A 17402-nucleotide genomic window follows, 5' to 3' on the forward strand; every position below is an offset into this window, starting at 1 on the left:
CAGCAGGCCCCAGAAACAGTAAGAGACTTTGTCACAAGGGAAAACAGGCAGGTTAGTGATGGAGGGGGACACCCAACATTTTCCTCTGACTAGATCACTGGCACCCCAAGTGAGCACACTAGGTATAGCACAACACATACATGTGCATACAACACACTACATTGCACATACTGTAGGCATGCAAAAAATGCATATATTGGGCTGGAAAGATTGCTCAGTGGTTAAAGGCACTTGCTTGAAAAGCATGATGATCCGGGTTCAATTCTCCAGGACCCACATAAAGCCAGATGTCAAGTGATGCATGCATATGTAGTTTATTTGCAGTAGCAAGAGGCCCTAGAGAACACATTCTCTCTTTCTCTCTCTCTCTCTCTCTCTCTCTCCCTTCTTTGCATATAAATAAATAAAAATATTATATTATATATGTGTGTGTGTATATCAAGACTATGTCCTAGGTTGTAGAGCTACCGACTTTATGAAATAGTCCCTGTTTCCATGTCTGCAGCTAAATAAATAGGTTTTCTCTTTCTAACTTGCTCTTCATGATACACACCCTTCTCGCAGATGGATGCCACCCATAAACTAGAGCAAATGTTTGTATGGGAAAAGCACATTAATTATTTCCAAAAGACTGCCTCCATTACAACAGACAGACAAGTTCATTATAACACAATCACAGTCAAATACACATAGACACATATTTATACTCCTAAAGTGCTTTTAGCAGGCATATACTACTAATTAAAGTCTTATTTTTTCATTCCATGATATTTCCTTGTATATCATTAACTTTCATTGATTAAAACAAAAAACTAGGGGGTTGAAGAGATTGCTTGGTGGTTAAGGCACATGCCTGCAAAGCCTATGGACCCAGGTTCAATTACCCAGTACCCACTTAAAGCCAGATGCACAAAGTGGCACATGCATCTGGACCTCGTTTGCAGTGGCTAAAGGTCTTGGCATACATAGTCTCTCTCTTCTCTCTTTCTGTTTCTCTCTTTCAAATAAATAACATTTTTAAAAAATCAGGGGCTGGAGAGATGGCTCATCAGTTAAGCGCTTGCCTGTGAAGCCTAAGGACCGCAGTTCAAGGCTCAATTCCCCAGGACCCACATTAGCCAGATGCACAAGGGGGCGCACGCATCTGGAGTTCGTTTGCAGTGGTGGGAGGCCCTGGTGTGCTCATTCTCTCTCCCTCTCTCTCTTTTTCTCTCTCTCTCCCGGTTGCTCTCAAATAAATACATTTTTTTAAAATTTTATTTATTTATTTGCAAGCAGAGAAATAGATAGATAGATAGATAGATAGATAGATAGATAGATAGATAGATAGGAGACAGACACAGAGAGGATGGAAATGCCAGGGTTTCTAGCCACTGGTAATGAATTCCAGACACATGTGCCCCTTATGCATCTGGCTTATGTGGGACCTGGGGAATTAAACTTGGGTCCTTTGGCTTCACAGGCAAATGCCTTAGCCACTAAGCCATCTCTCCAGCCCTAATTTTTTTTTTTTTTTTAAGTTTAGGACAGGCCAAATGGGCCAACAGGTGCAATAGTGGGACGTCTGTTATGGGGGAAACCAACTGCCCTTTAATTGGACTCCATGGGAAAGGACTACATCCCTGATGCTGAAAACTTAAAACAGGGGAAGTCATGAGCCCTAGGGATGCAATGTCTGCTGCTGTCTGGCCAAATGTATATACTATGCTTATCAAACTGCCCAGTAAGCACTTCTGTTAATGGTCACACCCTTATATTAATGCTATTCTCACTTTTGGTTGAGAATCTTCTCTTTTCAGATGACAGTGACCTTGGGACAACTCAGAAGGTATCATGGTGATGGAAAGAAATGACTGCAGTGCTCAGTACTGCAATGTCTGTATCACACCTTCCAAGGCTCAGGGTCTAATGTGGAGGAGGTGACGGAAAGAATGTAAGAGCCAAAGGAAGGGCAGAACTCCATACAACATGCTACCTCCAGACACAAAATGGTCTGGATATCCATGGTCTCACAGTGCCTGATACTACCTGCATAAGACCATAAGAGGAGGAAAAGATCAAGACATCAAAAGTAAATGAGAGACTGATGGAGATGGGGAGGGAGTATGATGGAGAGTGGAGTCTCAAAGGGGTAAGTGGGGGGAGGGAGGGTATCACCATGGGGTATTTTTTATAATCATGGAATTTGTTAATAAAAAAAATTAAAAAATTAAAGAACAAAAAAAAGTTTAGGGGCTGGAGGGATGGCTTAGCTGTTAAGGTGGTGGAGGAGAAGAAAGATGAAATCAAGCTTCTAATTATAAATAACAATGAGTATACATGGCCATTACTTTCTTGTGAAATGAAACAGAAAGCCAAGTAACAAACAGAAGACATGGCTATTTTCAAATTCTGACACATGAAAAGTCCTGACTTGGGCTGGAGAGATAGCTTAGCAGTTAAGGTGCTTGCCTGCAAACCTAAGGACCCAGGTTCTATTCCTCAGTACCCACATAAGCCAGATATACAAGGTAGTGCATGTGTCTGAAGTTTTTTGCAGTGGCTGGAGACCCTGGTGCACCCATTGTCTCTCTCTTTCCCTCTCTCTCTGCCTCTTTCTCTGTGTCTTCATAAATAAAAGTCCTGATTCAAAGGCAGATTAGGTTCCAGATGGTGGCAAATACCAGGGAGACCAAAACCCATCAAAATGACAAGAAGAGAAAACCAAGTGCCTGGCACAGATAAATCACTTCTATCACATCTGCCAGGACACAGGAAACATTACAGAGGAAGTGGCATATTAAAAATGAGTGCTGCTTTCAGTGTCAGCCAGAGAATCTTCCCTAAGGAAATACTGGTAGACACTGAGGAGATCCAAAACTCATCAAGCAGAATAAGAGGCTGCCTAGAACTCACAAGTTAGAAAAACTAGACTTCTAACACACCCTTCAAGGCTCAGGGAACATGGTGGAAGAGGGGAAAGAAAGAACATAAGAGCCACAGAATGGGAAGAGATACTGTGAGGCACTATCCTCTCAACATGAACCAACTGATACATTCATGACCCCACAGTGAATACTGATACCCCATTGAAGAGAACTTCAGAGTGTTGAGGGCAGAGGAGAACAGACAAAAGAGGAGATAACCCAATGGGAAAATGACCAATCTACAATATGTTCATATATTAAAATACACAAAAGGGGCTGGAGAGATGGCTTCTCTTTCTCTCCCTCTTTTTCTCTCTCAAATAAATAAATAAAATATATTTTTAAAAAATACACAATAAAAAGTCCTGACTCCACTAAAGTCACTGTCAGTGTTTAATCAAATCTCAATTTAATGATGGGCTGTTGCACACACACACACACAGAGAATGCAGAGACTGAATGTGTCCCTTAGGTTTTAGAGATCAAGTGTCCAACTTAAAACAACAAGAAGCCAAGATACTGAAGAAATCTCTGATGATCAAGAAAAGGTAAAAACTAATGATATTATAAAGTATAATAAATCAGGTTGCAGAAGGATTGTTTCTGTTTATAGAAACAACTACCTAAAACAAGACAAAATATAAACCTGAAGGAATTTTTAAACATTTTATTTATTTATTTGAAAGAGGGAGAGGGAGAGAGAGAAGCAGATGGAGAGAGAGAATGGGTACAACAGGGCCTCTAGCCACTGCAAACAAACTCCAGACATATGGGCCACCCTGAAGAATCAAACCTGGGTCCTTAGGCTTCACAGGCCAGGGCTTTAACCACTAAGCCATCTCCCCAGCACCACAAAACCTGAAAGAATTTTAATTTGTCACTTTCTGTAAAAAATCATGTCTGTCTCCACATTTCCTATTTTAGTCTTCCTTTCTCTCTTTTTCTAGCTAAACATCAAAACATACTTCTTGCATGCCTTCTAGCTTTTCTTCAACCCTTAAATTTAAATTTTTAAAAATATTTTACTTATTTATGAGCGACAGAGAGAGGGACAGATGAAGAATGGGATCACCAGGACCTCTAACCACTGTAAACGAACTCCAGATGCACACACCACCATGTGTATATGGCTTACATGGGTTTCAGGGAATCAAACCTGGGTCTGTAGGATCCACAGTCAAGTGCCTTAAAAAGTTTTTAAAGACTGTTTTGTTTTGTTTTTTATTTATTTGAGAGAGGGAGAGAGAAAGAGAGAGAGAGGGAAACAGGCAGATAAGACAGAATAAATGCACCAGGGCCTCCAGCCACTGCAAATGAGCTCCAGATGTGTGCACCACCTTGTGCATCTGGCTTACATAGGTACTGGGAAATCGAACCTAGGTCCTTAGGCTTTGCAGGAAGCACCTTAACATAGCTTTTATGGGGGTTGGAGAGAGAGCTCAACGGTTAAAGCACCTGCCTGCAAAGCCTAATGACCTGGATTCAATCCCAAGTACCCACGTAAACCTGAATGCACAAAGTGGTGTGTGCATCTGGCGTTTTTTGTTTGTTTGTTTGGAGCTTGTTTCTAGCCAGAGGTCCTGGCATGCCCATCCTCACCACCACCACCACCACCACCACCACCCCTGTTTGTCTTTCTTTGCTTACAATAAAAGAAATAATTAAAAAAAAAAATAGCCTTAGCCAGGCATGGTGGCGCATGCCTTTAATCCTAGCACTTGGGAGGCAGAGGTAGGAGGATCGCCATGAGTCCAAGGCCACCCCATAGTGAATTCTAGGGCAACCTGGCCTAGAGCGAGACCCTACCCTAAAAAAAGACAAAAAAAAAAAAAAGCCTTTATAGACTAACTTAAATTGCTGTATCCTAGCTCTGGCAACACAGTAAGTAAAGACAAGCGGGACCTGTAGGTTACCTCTCTCATTTTATGCGAAGTATCCCTAACATGAAGGGAAACATTAAAGGGAAATTCCTGACAATAAAAATAATATAGATGGGTTGGAGAGGTGGCTTAGCCATTAAGTGCTTGCCTGTGAAGCCTATGGACACCAATTCGAGGCTTGATTCCCTAGTACCCACTAAGCTAGATGCACAAGGTGGTGCATGTGTCTGGAGTTCCTTTTCAGTGGCTTAAGGCCCTGATGCGCCCATTCATTCATATTCTTTCTCCCTCTCCCTCCTCTCTCTCCTCTCCCTCCTTCTCTGTGTCTATCACTCTCAAATAAATAAATAAAAATAAACCAAAAAATTTTTGTTAAATGAGATAGATTACCCAAATACACACCTAAAATGTGCTCTAGTGTTTGACTTAAAAAAGTTCCTCCAAGAGGGGTGACACACACCTGTAATCCCAGGTGGAGGCAGAAGAATAGGGGAATAAAGCCAAGCCAGTTTGGGCTACATGCTTAAAAAAAAAAAAAAAAGCCAGGCGTGGTGGCGCATGCCTTTAATCCCAGGGGAAGGAGGATCACAGCGAGTTCGAGGACACCCTGAGAATACAGAGTGAATTCCTTTTCAGCCTGGACTACAGTAAAACCCAACCTCAAAAACAAGAAAACAAACAAAAAAAGAGACAGACAAACAAGTAAATAAATAATATTCCTCTGAGAAATTCTGAGTGTTGACTTGAAGCCAAGGAGAAATGTAAATTGTCATTACTTGAGTGGGTGAAAATATAAGTTTTTTAAAATTCTTATTATTTAGTTGAGAGCGAGGAGAGAGGCATATAGAGAGAGAGAATGGGTGCACCAGGGCCTCCAGCCACTGCAAACAAACACCTGACGCATGCAGTACCTTGTGCATCTGGCTTTACGTGGGTCCTGGGGAATCCAACCTACGTCCTTTGGCTTTGCAGGGAAGCGCCTTAACCTCTAAGCCATCTCTCCAGCCCTGCATAAGTTTTGACTATTTTTTTTCCTAAATGATTTTTCTTCATTTTTCAAAGCGGGTGAAATGGTGACCTGGAAACAACTGAGGTGGAAAGTTCGGAAGGCTCACTACCAAGTCTTGACCAGACCTGTGTCCCTTTAGCTTTGAGGGAACGCACGCCGCCCCGCCTAGCGCCGGCCCTTTCCCTTTCTCAAAATGGCGGACCTGTCTACAGCGAGGGCACGCCGCGCGAAGCACTCTGGGAGAGGAAAGAGACTGAGCAGCGGCTGGCGAAGCGGAAGGGGCGGGGCTGGGCCTGGAGGATCCGCGGGTGTCGCTGTGGTAGCCGTGGTAGCCGGTGTTTGCGCGTCGCACGGAGCCGGGCCTGGCAGGCAGGCGGGCGGGCGGGCTGTGTCGCGATGCCCGAGCTGGCGGTGCAGAAGGTGGTGGTCCACCCGCTGGTGCTCCTCAGTGTGGTGGACCATTTCAACCGGTGAGCGGGCGGGCTGCGCGGGGCGGCCTAGCTGCGCCGGGCTGCTGAGTCACGGACGCGGCGGGGGAGGCGGGAGACCCCAACTGGGCCGCGGGCGCACGCCGGCCTCGGTTCCCCGAGCCGAGCGACAGCTTCGCGCCCCCGACCCCGGGCTGTCCGTTCCCCTTCCCGAAGTCCGGAGGCATGGCGGGTAAATCCAGTGGGCCCGGGCCTGTTCCCATCCGTCACCCCGTCCGCCTCACACTCGGGCTTCTCTCCGCCCCGGAAAGCTGTCTCCGAAATGCGCCGCCCGCTGAACGACTTCCTGGCTGGGGGTGGCTTGTAGCCTTGAAATTTCTTTCTTTTTTTTAAAATGTGGATGAGGGACCAGTTTTCTGGTTAAAATGTGAAACTGTTGCAGATTTTATCATTAATGAGTAAAGTGAGATAACCCCCCACAGGTCACCCAGTTAGCTCGCTCTTTCTGCCATTCTTGCTTTGTGGAGCTGTTCGTCCTGCCAGACCTGTTGCGCGCATTCAGAAGTTTTACATGATACTTGAATTAAATATTGGGAGCCAGTAAAGTCATTGGCTGCCAAGTACGTGTTTTGGACGAAGCTTTGTCTCACTCAACTAGCGCCAAAACCTGACTCAAGAGTGTTACGGAAGACCCTCCACCTCAGTTCCATTGCATGCAGGAGGCTCAGTCTGACAGGATATGTGGGCTTTTCTCTTGTACAGCAGTTACGATTTCACTCCCACAGGATATCACGAGTCCTCGTGGGGTGGATGGACAGAGCTTCAGTTTTATTTAAACACTTGATAAGACTCAAGTACAGGCAGACATTGCTAGCTGTTGTGTAACGAATGGGGAGCTTTTTTAAGTGCCATTGAAGTTTTGTAAACCCAAAGAAGAGCCCATGAGTGGAAGTTTTCTTTGATATGTGGAAACTCAGTGTTTGAAGTTTTGGCCACTTACTACAACACACACCAGGAATAACACAAAAATTCTTATGTGGTTCAAGCCCTAAATTTTCAATGCAAGATGTATATTAAGATTGTGGAAGAGGGGCAGTAAGAGCCATGGAGTGAGCAGGAACATCTAAAATGAAGATTTTTTTTTAAATTTCAAAGATATCCAGGCACGATGGCACATGCCTTTAATCCCAGCACTCGGGAGGCAGAGGTAGGAGGATCATCATGAGTTCTAGGCTACCGAGACTTCATAGTGAATTCTGGGTCAGCCTGGGCTTGTGTGCACCCTACCTTGAAGAAAAAAAAAACTTTTAAGATGTATGTTAAGCAAAATACTACAGTTAAACTGGTGTGAAACTTGGGACTGCTATGAAAAAAGAGTTTATGGTGAGTTTGGTCTTTTCCTTGGTAGAGAATTGTTTCTGTACCTTGCATTTGCTAATGGTTAAAGAAAAAGTTGTTCTTGAACATCAGTAAATGAGTAACATGCCTGTAGCTCCTTTAGCGGAAAACCACAGAGGAGGCTTGAGATGGTGATAAAATGCCGGAGTAAACTCTTTCTCAATGTCCAGTCTTCTTCCAGTGTGATAGTCACCAGCTCACTCCTAACTACTACTGCCTGCGAAGCCAGAGTGGCTGCAAATGGCACACTCATGTATCTGGGCCGGAATCATTTCCTAAGTCCCTAGACTTTACAAAGAATACAACACATTTCTTGGAGCTGGTAGACATGGGGCCAGATGTTATGGAGAAGAATTGCAACCGGGAAGCCATGCCCTAGAACTAGTTGTACTCTAGTGTCTTTATCCCTGAACAGTTTCACCATCAAGAACATGATGGAAGTCTAAAGGAGACAGGAGAGCAGAGATAATATACTTATTTTTTCTAGCCACTTATTACCTTGCAGTCACTGGAAAGTAAAACTTCCAGTGTGTATGAGTACAAACTTCAGTATGAGCTAACAACTTTCATTTGTCTGTGGAGATTAGTAAACTAAAGTGCACCTGTACAGTTGTTACTCACCGCTGAGTATGAAACTGTTGGGTCCATGTATCTGCATGCCTACAAAGACTGACTACTGTTTTCTTCCTTCAGAATTGGCAAGGTTGGAAACCAGAAGCGTGTTGTTGGTGTGCTTTTGGGATCATGGCAGAAAAAAGTACTGGATGTGTCCAACAGTTTTGCAGGTAACTGACAAGCTTTACATCTTTCTTAGCATGGTTAAAGTATCAATTCATTTTTTTAAAATTTTTTATTTATTTATTTGACAGTGACAGACATAGAAAGACAGAGGGAGAGAGAGAGAGAATGGGCGTGCCAGGGCTTCCAGCCTCTGCAAACGAACTCCAGACGCGTGCGCCCCCTTGTGCATCTGGCTAACGTGGGACCTGGGGAACCAAGCCTTGAACCGGGGTCCTTAGGCTTCACAGGCAAGCGCCTAACCGCTAAGCCATCTCTCCAGCCCTCAATTCATTTTTAAAGACAGGGTTTCATGCATGTATCCCAGGCTTGTCTTGAGCTCTCTATGTAGCTGAGGGTAGTATTGAACTCTTAATTCTCCTGCCTCTACCTTCTGAGTACTAGGATTACTGGTATGTGATAACATGCCTCATTTTTGTGCTAGTGGGGAGCAAACCCAGGGCATTGTGTGTGGTAGGCAAGCACTGTGCCAACAGTCAACGTCTATGTCCTCAGCGAATGTTATTACCCTGCAGGCCAGAGGGTCTGCATTACAGCTGTTCATCACTACTGTTGGAGTGTGTAAACCAAGGAGTGGGAACAGACCATCAAGGCAGCTTGTCAACTGCTACTGTAACATTTGAACATGGAGAGGGCAAGGAGAGAGGTGGAAGCTTTGAACCTTTTACTTTGTATCATGAATCCTTACCAGAACTTAACTCCCCCCCTCCCTGACCCATGGTAGGGTCTCATACTACACTAGCTCAGGCTGACCTGGAATTCACTATGTAGTCTCAGAGTGGCCTTGAACTCTCAGCGGTCCTCCTACCTCTGCGTCCCAAGTCCTGGGATTACAGGCATGCACCACCATGCCTGGCTTAGAACTTTACTTTTATGCTCCATGTATTGATCTCGTGACCAAAGCAGCAACAAAGAAGGAAAAAGAATTGCTGGGCTGGATAGATGGCTTAGCAGTTAAGGCACTTGTCTGCAAAGCCAAAGGACCCAGGTTCTATTTCCCAGGACCCACATTAGGCAGATGCACAAGGTGGAGCACATGTCTGGAGTTTGCAGTGGCTGGAGCCCTGGCATGCCCATATTCTCTCTATATAGCCCTCTCTTTCTTCCTCCCTCTCTGTGTCAAATAAATAAATATAGTTAAAAAAATAAAAAGAATTGCTGGCATGACTTCTGGACCAGAGGTCACCAACTCCAATATCTAAAAGGATCAGACATTAATATAATTTGCCAAGTGGGAGATGTTAGAAAGTACTGGGCTTTTAGCAAGCTAAAAAGCATATGTTCTTATAAAGGTACCACACAGTAGTAGCTAGATCTTCCAGTATTTTAAGAGAAATTGGAAATCTGGAATTTTTATATGAATTCTTCCAATTTATTCTTATTTTACTTATTTGCAAGCAGAGAGAGACAGAATGGCCATGCCAGGACCTCTAGCCACTGCAAACAAACTCCAGGTGCATGCACCACTTTGTGCATCTGGCTTTCCAGATGTACTGGGGAATGAAACTCAGGTTATTAGGATTTGCAGGCAAGTGCCTAATTCACTGAGGCTTCTGTCCAGCTCTCAATTCTTCCAATTTTTAAAATATGATTATTTGAGAGAGGGAGAGAATGGGCATGCAAGAATTTCCTGCCATTGCAAAGGAACTCCAGATGCATGCACCAGTATGTACATCTGGCTTCTTGTGAGTACTAGGGAATCAAACTCAGGCCATCAGACTTTGCAGTCAAGTACTTTTAACCACTGAGCCATGTCCCCGGCCCCTGAATTCTCCCAATTTCTAAGATCAATACCATGTTAAACAAATCAACACATAAATGTAAATTGAGAGCTGAGGAGATAGCTCATTTTGTAAAGTGATTGTCTTGCAAGCCTGGGCCTGAGTTCCATCCCAAGTGCCCGTGTAAAAATACTGGGCATGATGGTGGCATGAACCTAAAACCTAACACTGGGGAGGTGGAGACAAGAGGATCCCTGGGGCTTGCTAGCCTAATTGGTGAACTGGCCATTGAGAGAGACTGTCTCCAAAAATCAGCAGTGGTGGGGGATGGATAGCACTCCTGAAGATGACATTCCAAGTTGTCCTCTGTCCTCATGTGCACACACACATGAAAATAAAAATGTGACCTAGATGTGACCTAGAACTCTCCAGTGTGGTCTGTGCTCTGGATTTCTATCTAGCACCTAAACTAAATCATCTGTTGTTTTCCTTTGTCTCTAGTCCCTTTTGATGAAGATGATAAAGATGATTCTGTCTGGTTTTTAGACCATGATTATTTGGAAAACATGTATGGAATGTTTAAGAAGGTTAATGGTAAGTCTTAAGTTTCTAAGTTGTTGTGTGATATGTGTGTGTTTTTGTTTTAACTGTTTGTTTTCTTAATGTCAAGAATCCTTTCACTTAGCTGAATCTAGGACCAGTAATAATAAAAGAGTGAGAGAGAATAAATGATAAACTCAAATAGTAGTTGGAGGCCAGAAGACTATTGGGCTGGAAGCTGGGGGGGGAGCCTTTGGCCAGCTGTAAAGCAGTGAGCTACCCAGTAGAATCCAACTGCCCTTAGAGCTTTAGTACTGCTGAGCTGTGTTGCTGTCTCATATTCTCATTCATTCTCTCTCTCGTGTGAAAGTTTTTTTTTTTTGTTTGTTTTTTTTTTGCTTTATTGCATTACATCAACCACATTGCTTTGGATATACTTATTTCCAAAACACTCACAGCTTCCACGTATGAACTTTGATTTGTTTGTATGGTGCCTTGGGATTTCACGTGTGGCCAGTCTCCCAAATAAGTCTGGGACATCTATCTCTGGATCACACACTGTTTATTTTTCTTAGAATTCTGTTTTGGGGTTTAAATTTCACAAATATGTCAAAGTTTATTTTTGTCTGCAATATTCAAAAAGGTAGAGAACATAACTCTCTTTTTTAGCCAGTTGTACAGATCCTCTTAAAATCATTAAAACTACTAAGTTTTTTCTTCCCAGCCAGAGAAAGAATAGTTGGGTGGTACCACACAGGTCCTAAACTGCACAAGAATGACATTGCCATCAATGAGCTCATGAAAAGATACTGCCCTAACTCAGTAAGTGCACTGTTTTCAAACTCTTCATGGTATCCTTTGCCAGCAAGTGAGAAAATTCTAGGAAGAATTTTGTGTAGCAAATTGGTTCATTGGTTTTTCTCCATAAGCTTTTACTGCATTAATTTGTACTTCTTTATACAGTATGCTGTAAACTGGTGTATAGTAAATAGCAGTTTATGCCTACCAAGGTCCAAGCTTGTGGCTGACTTAATACTCTCAGGAACTATGTATTATCTTTATACATGAGAAAAGTGAAGTTGAGGATGGTTAGGAAGGTCTAGTATCTGGTAGGCATTGAAACTAGGATTAAGTTTGGGTTTTGGATTTACTGATCACACTGTACAACAGGACAAGTGATGGGATAATGTGAAATGTGAACTCGCTTCTAGTTAACATTATGGCTTGTTTACGAATGAATGAAAGAAATGGTTTCCGTGATCATAAAAGCTAAAGTTTTGCCCTAGGCCAGATGGGAAGGGTTCTGCTAAGCTGTCTCTCTGCCAGGTATTGGTCATTATTGACGTGAAACCAAAGGACCTGGGGCTGCCCACCGAAGCATACATTTCAGTGGAAGAAGTTCATGATGTAAGTCACCTGCTGCGAACCAGGAGCTCAGATTGCCAGCTTCTCAGGGAAGTCATTCCTTTTATCTCCCTATATCAAAGAGGAAATGGTTAGTTTTTACTGTCAATTTGATCTTGAGTTTTTGAACCACTAAATTTTAAGGAAAAAAAGGACCAAAGAAATCTGAAATCCCCTTTCACAAATGAAATTGAAGTTCAGAGTAGTCAAAGACAGCTGAGACATTCCCAGCAAAGTAAAGGGAGAGCCTGGGGCTTGTTCCTAGTCTAATGCAGTGTCCACTGTTGAGCCGCCTCTGCTGGTATTCTTTTCTTGAAGAGTTTGGATCCCTGTAGACTAAATTGTAGGCGTCTGCGTGGAGTAAGTCAGAGCAACCAAGGGCTAAGTGTTGAGAACTATGATTATGTGACACTTGAGTGGCACTGATGATAGCAGCAAAAAGCTGCCAGAATGAACTTTTTTCTATCTTCAGGAAGACCACACTCGGGGTCTTTGGGTAGAACTGGATAAAAAGGATGTTTTGTTATACAAAGTATTGGTACTAAGCCAGGTGTGGTGGCGCATGCCTTTAATCCCAGCACTCGGGAGGCAGAGGTAGGAGGATTGCCGTGAGTTCGAGGCCACCCTGAGACTACATAGTGAATTCCAGGTCAGCCTGAGCCAGAGTGAGACCCTGCCTCGAAAAAAAAAAAAGAAAAAAAAAAAAGTATTGGTACTTACAGTGCCCACCAGAGCGCATCTATCCAAAGCCAAGAGTTGAAGGGTTTTGTTCTGTTTGTGTTTTGCTAGAGGCAACTTAAATGCAAATTTATTGCTTAATTGTAATTAAGCTTTCATCTCTGGTCTTTATCCAATTCTTTTTAGTTAATTTTAACCTTGCCTCTATAGAAAATGAATTTACACTGCACACATACCAGTGAAGCAGAGTTTAGTGGAAGATAAACAGATCGGATGTAAGGCCACATGAGGAGATGAAGCTAGAGAATAATTAGTACCTGGGAAGACTTGCTGTGAGGTCCTAGAGGATTGTGGAAGGCTCTGGCTATCCTAGTGTCCTAAACAGAGAAGAGTAGCCTTAGAGGACTCACAGTATCCTAAGTAAAACAACAGTTACCCACACCTAGAGCAAGTGATGTAACCTGACTTGCCCAAGAGGTGCACTTGATGTAACCTGACTTGCCCAAGAGGTGCACAGCCTCTTATAGCTCCAGAACTCACTAGATGATCAGATGCTTGAATTCAGGCCATCATTTATTCTGTTGCATTGGGCTTGGTGCTCTGGTATCATTTGATCCAAGGGACAAGAAGCAGTTAAAGGTTGTGTTTACTGGCCTGAGTGTGCCTCAAATGTAAATAATACTATTTTTTCCATTATAGAAATAACCTTTTTGGTTTTTCAAGATAGGGTTTCACTCTAGCTAAGGCTGACTTGGAATTCACTATGTAGCCCCAGGGTGGCCTCGAACTCACGGCGATCCTCCTACCTCTGCCTCCCAAGTGCTGGGATTAAAGGCGTGTGCCACCACGCCCAGCTAGAAATAACTATATTTTTTAACCCAAGTCTTTCCAGAACATCTATCCCCAATAAGGGCTTGAGGGAATGTTGAGATTTTCCTTGAAGAAAAAACTTTTCACAGAACAGTTTCGTGGCCACTACAATATACAAACAGGCTTACAATGTTCCAGCAGACCTTTTTGAGCTTTGAAAACTTAAGTTTTGAAAGCAAACCTAACCCACCATTGCCATGGAAATCCTTGTCATAAATTCATGAATGAATTGCCTGAAAGCAGAAGATTCAAGTGTAGAAAGAGACACATGCCATTTGGCTTGTGGAAAGTAAATAACAATAGTTAAGCCTCTTCTGCCAGGATGGAACACCAACATCGAAAACATTTGAGCATGTGACCAGTGAAATTGGAGCAGAGGAAGCTGAGGAAGTTGGAGTGGAGCACTTGTTAAGGTGAGACCCTCATACAGCATCAGGATATTAGCTGCCCACAGGCTGCAGGGATCTGTGTTAAGAGTTTAACTTGGGGTCTCATTCTGGTCCTAACCATCCACTATCAGTTCTCCTCTAACAAATCATAGCCCCTTTCTGAGCCTTTTTTCCCTTTATTTATTTATTTTTTTTTAATTTATTAGGCAGAGGGAATAGGCATGCCAGGGCTTCCAGCCACTACAAATGAACTCCAGATGCATGCACCTCCACTGTGCATCTGGTTTACGTGGGTCCTGGGGAAATGAACCTGGGTCCTTTGGCTTCACAGGCAAGTGCCTTAACCACTAACCCGGCTCTCCAGCCCACCTTTGGTTTTATGAGACAGATTCTCACCAGGGCTGGTCTGAAAATCATGATACTCCTTGCCTCAGCTTCCCAAGTAACTGGGATTACAAGTGTGTGCCAGCATGCCCCCTTTTTTTTTTTAATTGGAGACAAAAAAAAAAAAAAAAAAAAGGCAGGTAGAGAAAATGGGTGCTCCAGGGCCTCCAGCCATTGCAAACCAACTCCAGATACATATACCACCTTGTGTATTTGGCTTATGTGGGCACTGGGGAGTTAAACCTGGGTCCTTAGGCTTTGCAGGCAAGTGCCTTAATGGCTAAGCCAGCTTTCCAGCCCTTTTGTTGTTGTTGTTTTTGAGGTAGGGTTTCACTCTAGCCCAGACTGGCCTGGATTTCACTATTTATTCTCAGGCTGGCTTTGAACTCACAGTGATCCTCCTACCTTGGCCTCCTGAGTGCTGGGATTAAAGGAGTGTACCAACATGCCTGGCCTGTTTGTTTATTTTAGACAGGCTTATTTTATGCAGCTCACTAGCCTGGAACTCACTATGTAGCTTAGACTAGCCTTGAGCTCATAACAGTCCTCCTTGCCCAAGCCTCCAAAGTTCTGGGATTACAGGTTTGAGCTATCATGCTCAGCTCAATTTTCTTTAATAAACTTAGTTGAGTGAGTTTATCTCTAGTGTGTGACTTTATGCATAGTATGCCTTGTCCAGAAACCATAATGTTGACTATAACATCTAAGGAATGTCCCATTTTCTGCAGAGACTCTGTCTCGGGATAAGTTTTGTCCTAAAATCCTTGGTTTAATCCTTACTTTAAAAATTCCATTTTTAAGTCAGGTATGGTGGTGCACGCCTTTAATCCCAGCATATGTGAGGCAGAAGTAGGAGGATCGCTGTGAGTTTAAGGCCACCCTGAGACTGCATGAATTCCAGGTCAGCCTAAGCTAGAGTGAAACCCTACCTCAGGGGTGGGGTAGAATCTCATTTTTACTCATTACTGAAGTTCCTTCCAGTTCTGAAGAGTACTTCAGACTGAGGTAAGCTTTTCAAACATCCTAGCAAGCAGGTGGAGGCACTGCCCGCCCTTTCATGAACAGGGATACGCAGAAACTTGTTGGCAGATCTGAACTTGTGACCCATGCAGCCTTTTTTAGTGTAAATGGTTTCATTTTAGCTCTTGCTGTCATCTTTTGTAAAATGCCTGTGATTAGGAAGGTAAAATCTTGACTCAAGTGCTACTAAATTTTCCCCTCCCTACACACCTGGATATTTTCATAGAATGTGAGGACCTCTATGGTAATGTAGCTTAATGTATTTTCTTACCTTTTTCATGGTTACTCCAGAGATATCAAAGATACAACAGTGGGGACGCTGTCCCAGCGGATCACAAACCAAGTCCATGGTTTGAAGGGACTGAACTCCAAGCTTCTGGATATCAGGAGCTACCTAGAGAAAGTAGCCACAGGCAAGCTGCCCATCAACCATCAGATCATCTACCAGCTGCAGGATGTCTTCAACCTGCTACCTGATGTCAGCCTGCAAGAGTTTGTCAAAGCCTTTTACCTGAAGACCAATGACCAGATGGTGGTGGTATACTTGGCCTCACTGATCCGCTCTGTGGTTGCCTTGCATAACCTCATCAACAACAAGATCGCCAACCGGGATGCCGAAAAGAAGGAGGGGCAGGAGAAAGAAGAGAGCAAGAAGGAGAGAAAAGATGACAAAGAGAAGGAGAAAGATAAGGAGAAGAGTGATGTTAAGAAGGAAGAGAAAAAGGAGAAAAAGTAAAACCTTATAAACTTAATCAGTGTGCCACACTAGAGGGTCCTTTTCACTTTTAGTGCTTGTTAAAAAGCTGTTCTGGTGAGAACTCTTTGCCTCTGGTCACCCTTGCTGTGGCGTCACATGGAAATGAACAACAAAGGGACTGTTCTCGAGCCTGCACCATAGCTTCACATCCCCTGTGAGCTGGATTAGCTCAGGTATCTGATTGTATGAGAAGTATTCTCCCTTTAGCCCTAAGACATAGAGTTGAATTTTTCCCATCTTAAGTCTTGGGGTCTGTTTGTGGTAATTAACAAAATTGCTTAATGGAATGCATGGATCCCATCACTGCCTCCCACAACCTTGAGAGCTGACCCCTCTGAGTTCTTCAGAACACCACACGACGATTTGGACCTGTTGCTCTAGCATTCATAGACCCTGGGGTCCAGTTTCATATATTGTTTACTTTCAAAGGATTAAATGGCTTGGTTTTTAAGTGTGTTCTGGTGGTTTTTGACTTTGGAAGTTATGATGTGTTGTTTTCAAAAGTGAACAAAATGATTTTCAGTTGAAGTTGCTCTGTTCTTGAGTTCTAGTCTGCCTCAAGTCTCTCACCTATGAGGGGTCACATCTCAGGTCCCTAGAACAGTTTTTCCAAAGCAACATACTCATTTGCTCCTACAGAAGGTCTATAGAACACTGGACAACAAATGAACAGGGACATTATTAAGAGTGGAACAAAGTTTCCCCAGTGAGTGTATAGGGCCAATTAAATAAGGATTTAATCATGTAACATAGCCACGAGGATATTGGTTTCCTTTTTTGTTCAAAAACACCATATGGAGTAAGATGCTGAAAAATTTAACAATACTATAAGATACACAGTGAGTAAGTCATTTGGGTCTCAGAAAGTAGTTAATGAGGTTGAAATGCCTCAAAGTGATCAGAAGCATTGGTTCTCCCATGCTCAGCCAAAAGGTAAAAAGCTGGGAGTGGATGGTAAAATGCAAAACAGCTGTTAACTGACATAGAGCTATTCCTGTGGGGCCACCAAGGCTCAAGATTCTGAGATTAAAAAGGGGGAAATGAGAAGTTTTATCTACTTCAGTAGCCAGATGGTTGTCACATCTAACAGGATAACACATTAAATGCGTAGTTTATTTTTTTAGTTTTTATTATTTACAAGCACAGAGAGGATAGGTGTGCCAAGGCCTCCTGCCACTGCAGACAAACTCCAAATGCATGCACCACTTTGTGTACCTGGG

The 17402-nt window shown here is 43.2% G+C and overlaps 1 protein-coding gene across 1 annotated transcript; it reads left to right on the top strand.

Annotated features, from left to right (window-relative positions):
- The first annotated feature begins 6102 nt into the window (after positions 1 to 6102).
- Psmd7 (proteasome 26S subunit, non-ATPase 7) lies at positions 6103 to 16633 on the top strand. Its single transcript, XM_045141323.1, has 7 exons — positions 6103 to 6265; positions 8315 to 8406; positions 10642 to 10734; positions 11405 to 11502; positions 12007 to 12087; positions 13954 to 14045; positions 15717 to 16633. Exons 1-7 carry the CDS (start codon positions 6192 to 6194, stop codon positions 16159 to 16161), a joined length of 975 nt encoding a protein of 324 aa, XP_044997258.1. The 5' UTR covers positions 6103 to 6191; the 3' UTR covers positions 16162 to 16633.
- The last annotated feature ends 769 nt before the right edge of the window (positions 16634 to 17402 follow it).

The sequence above is a fragment of the Jaculus jaculus genome, chromosome 1 (genome assembly GCF_020740685.1).
Source record: "Jaculus jaculus isolate mJacJac1 chromosome 1, mJacJac1.mat.Y.cur, whole genome shotgun sequence".
Taxonomy (NCBI): Eukaryota; Metazoa; Chordata; class Mammalia; order Rodentia; family Dipodidae; genus Jaculus; species Jaculus jaculus.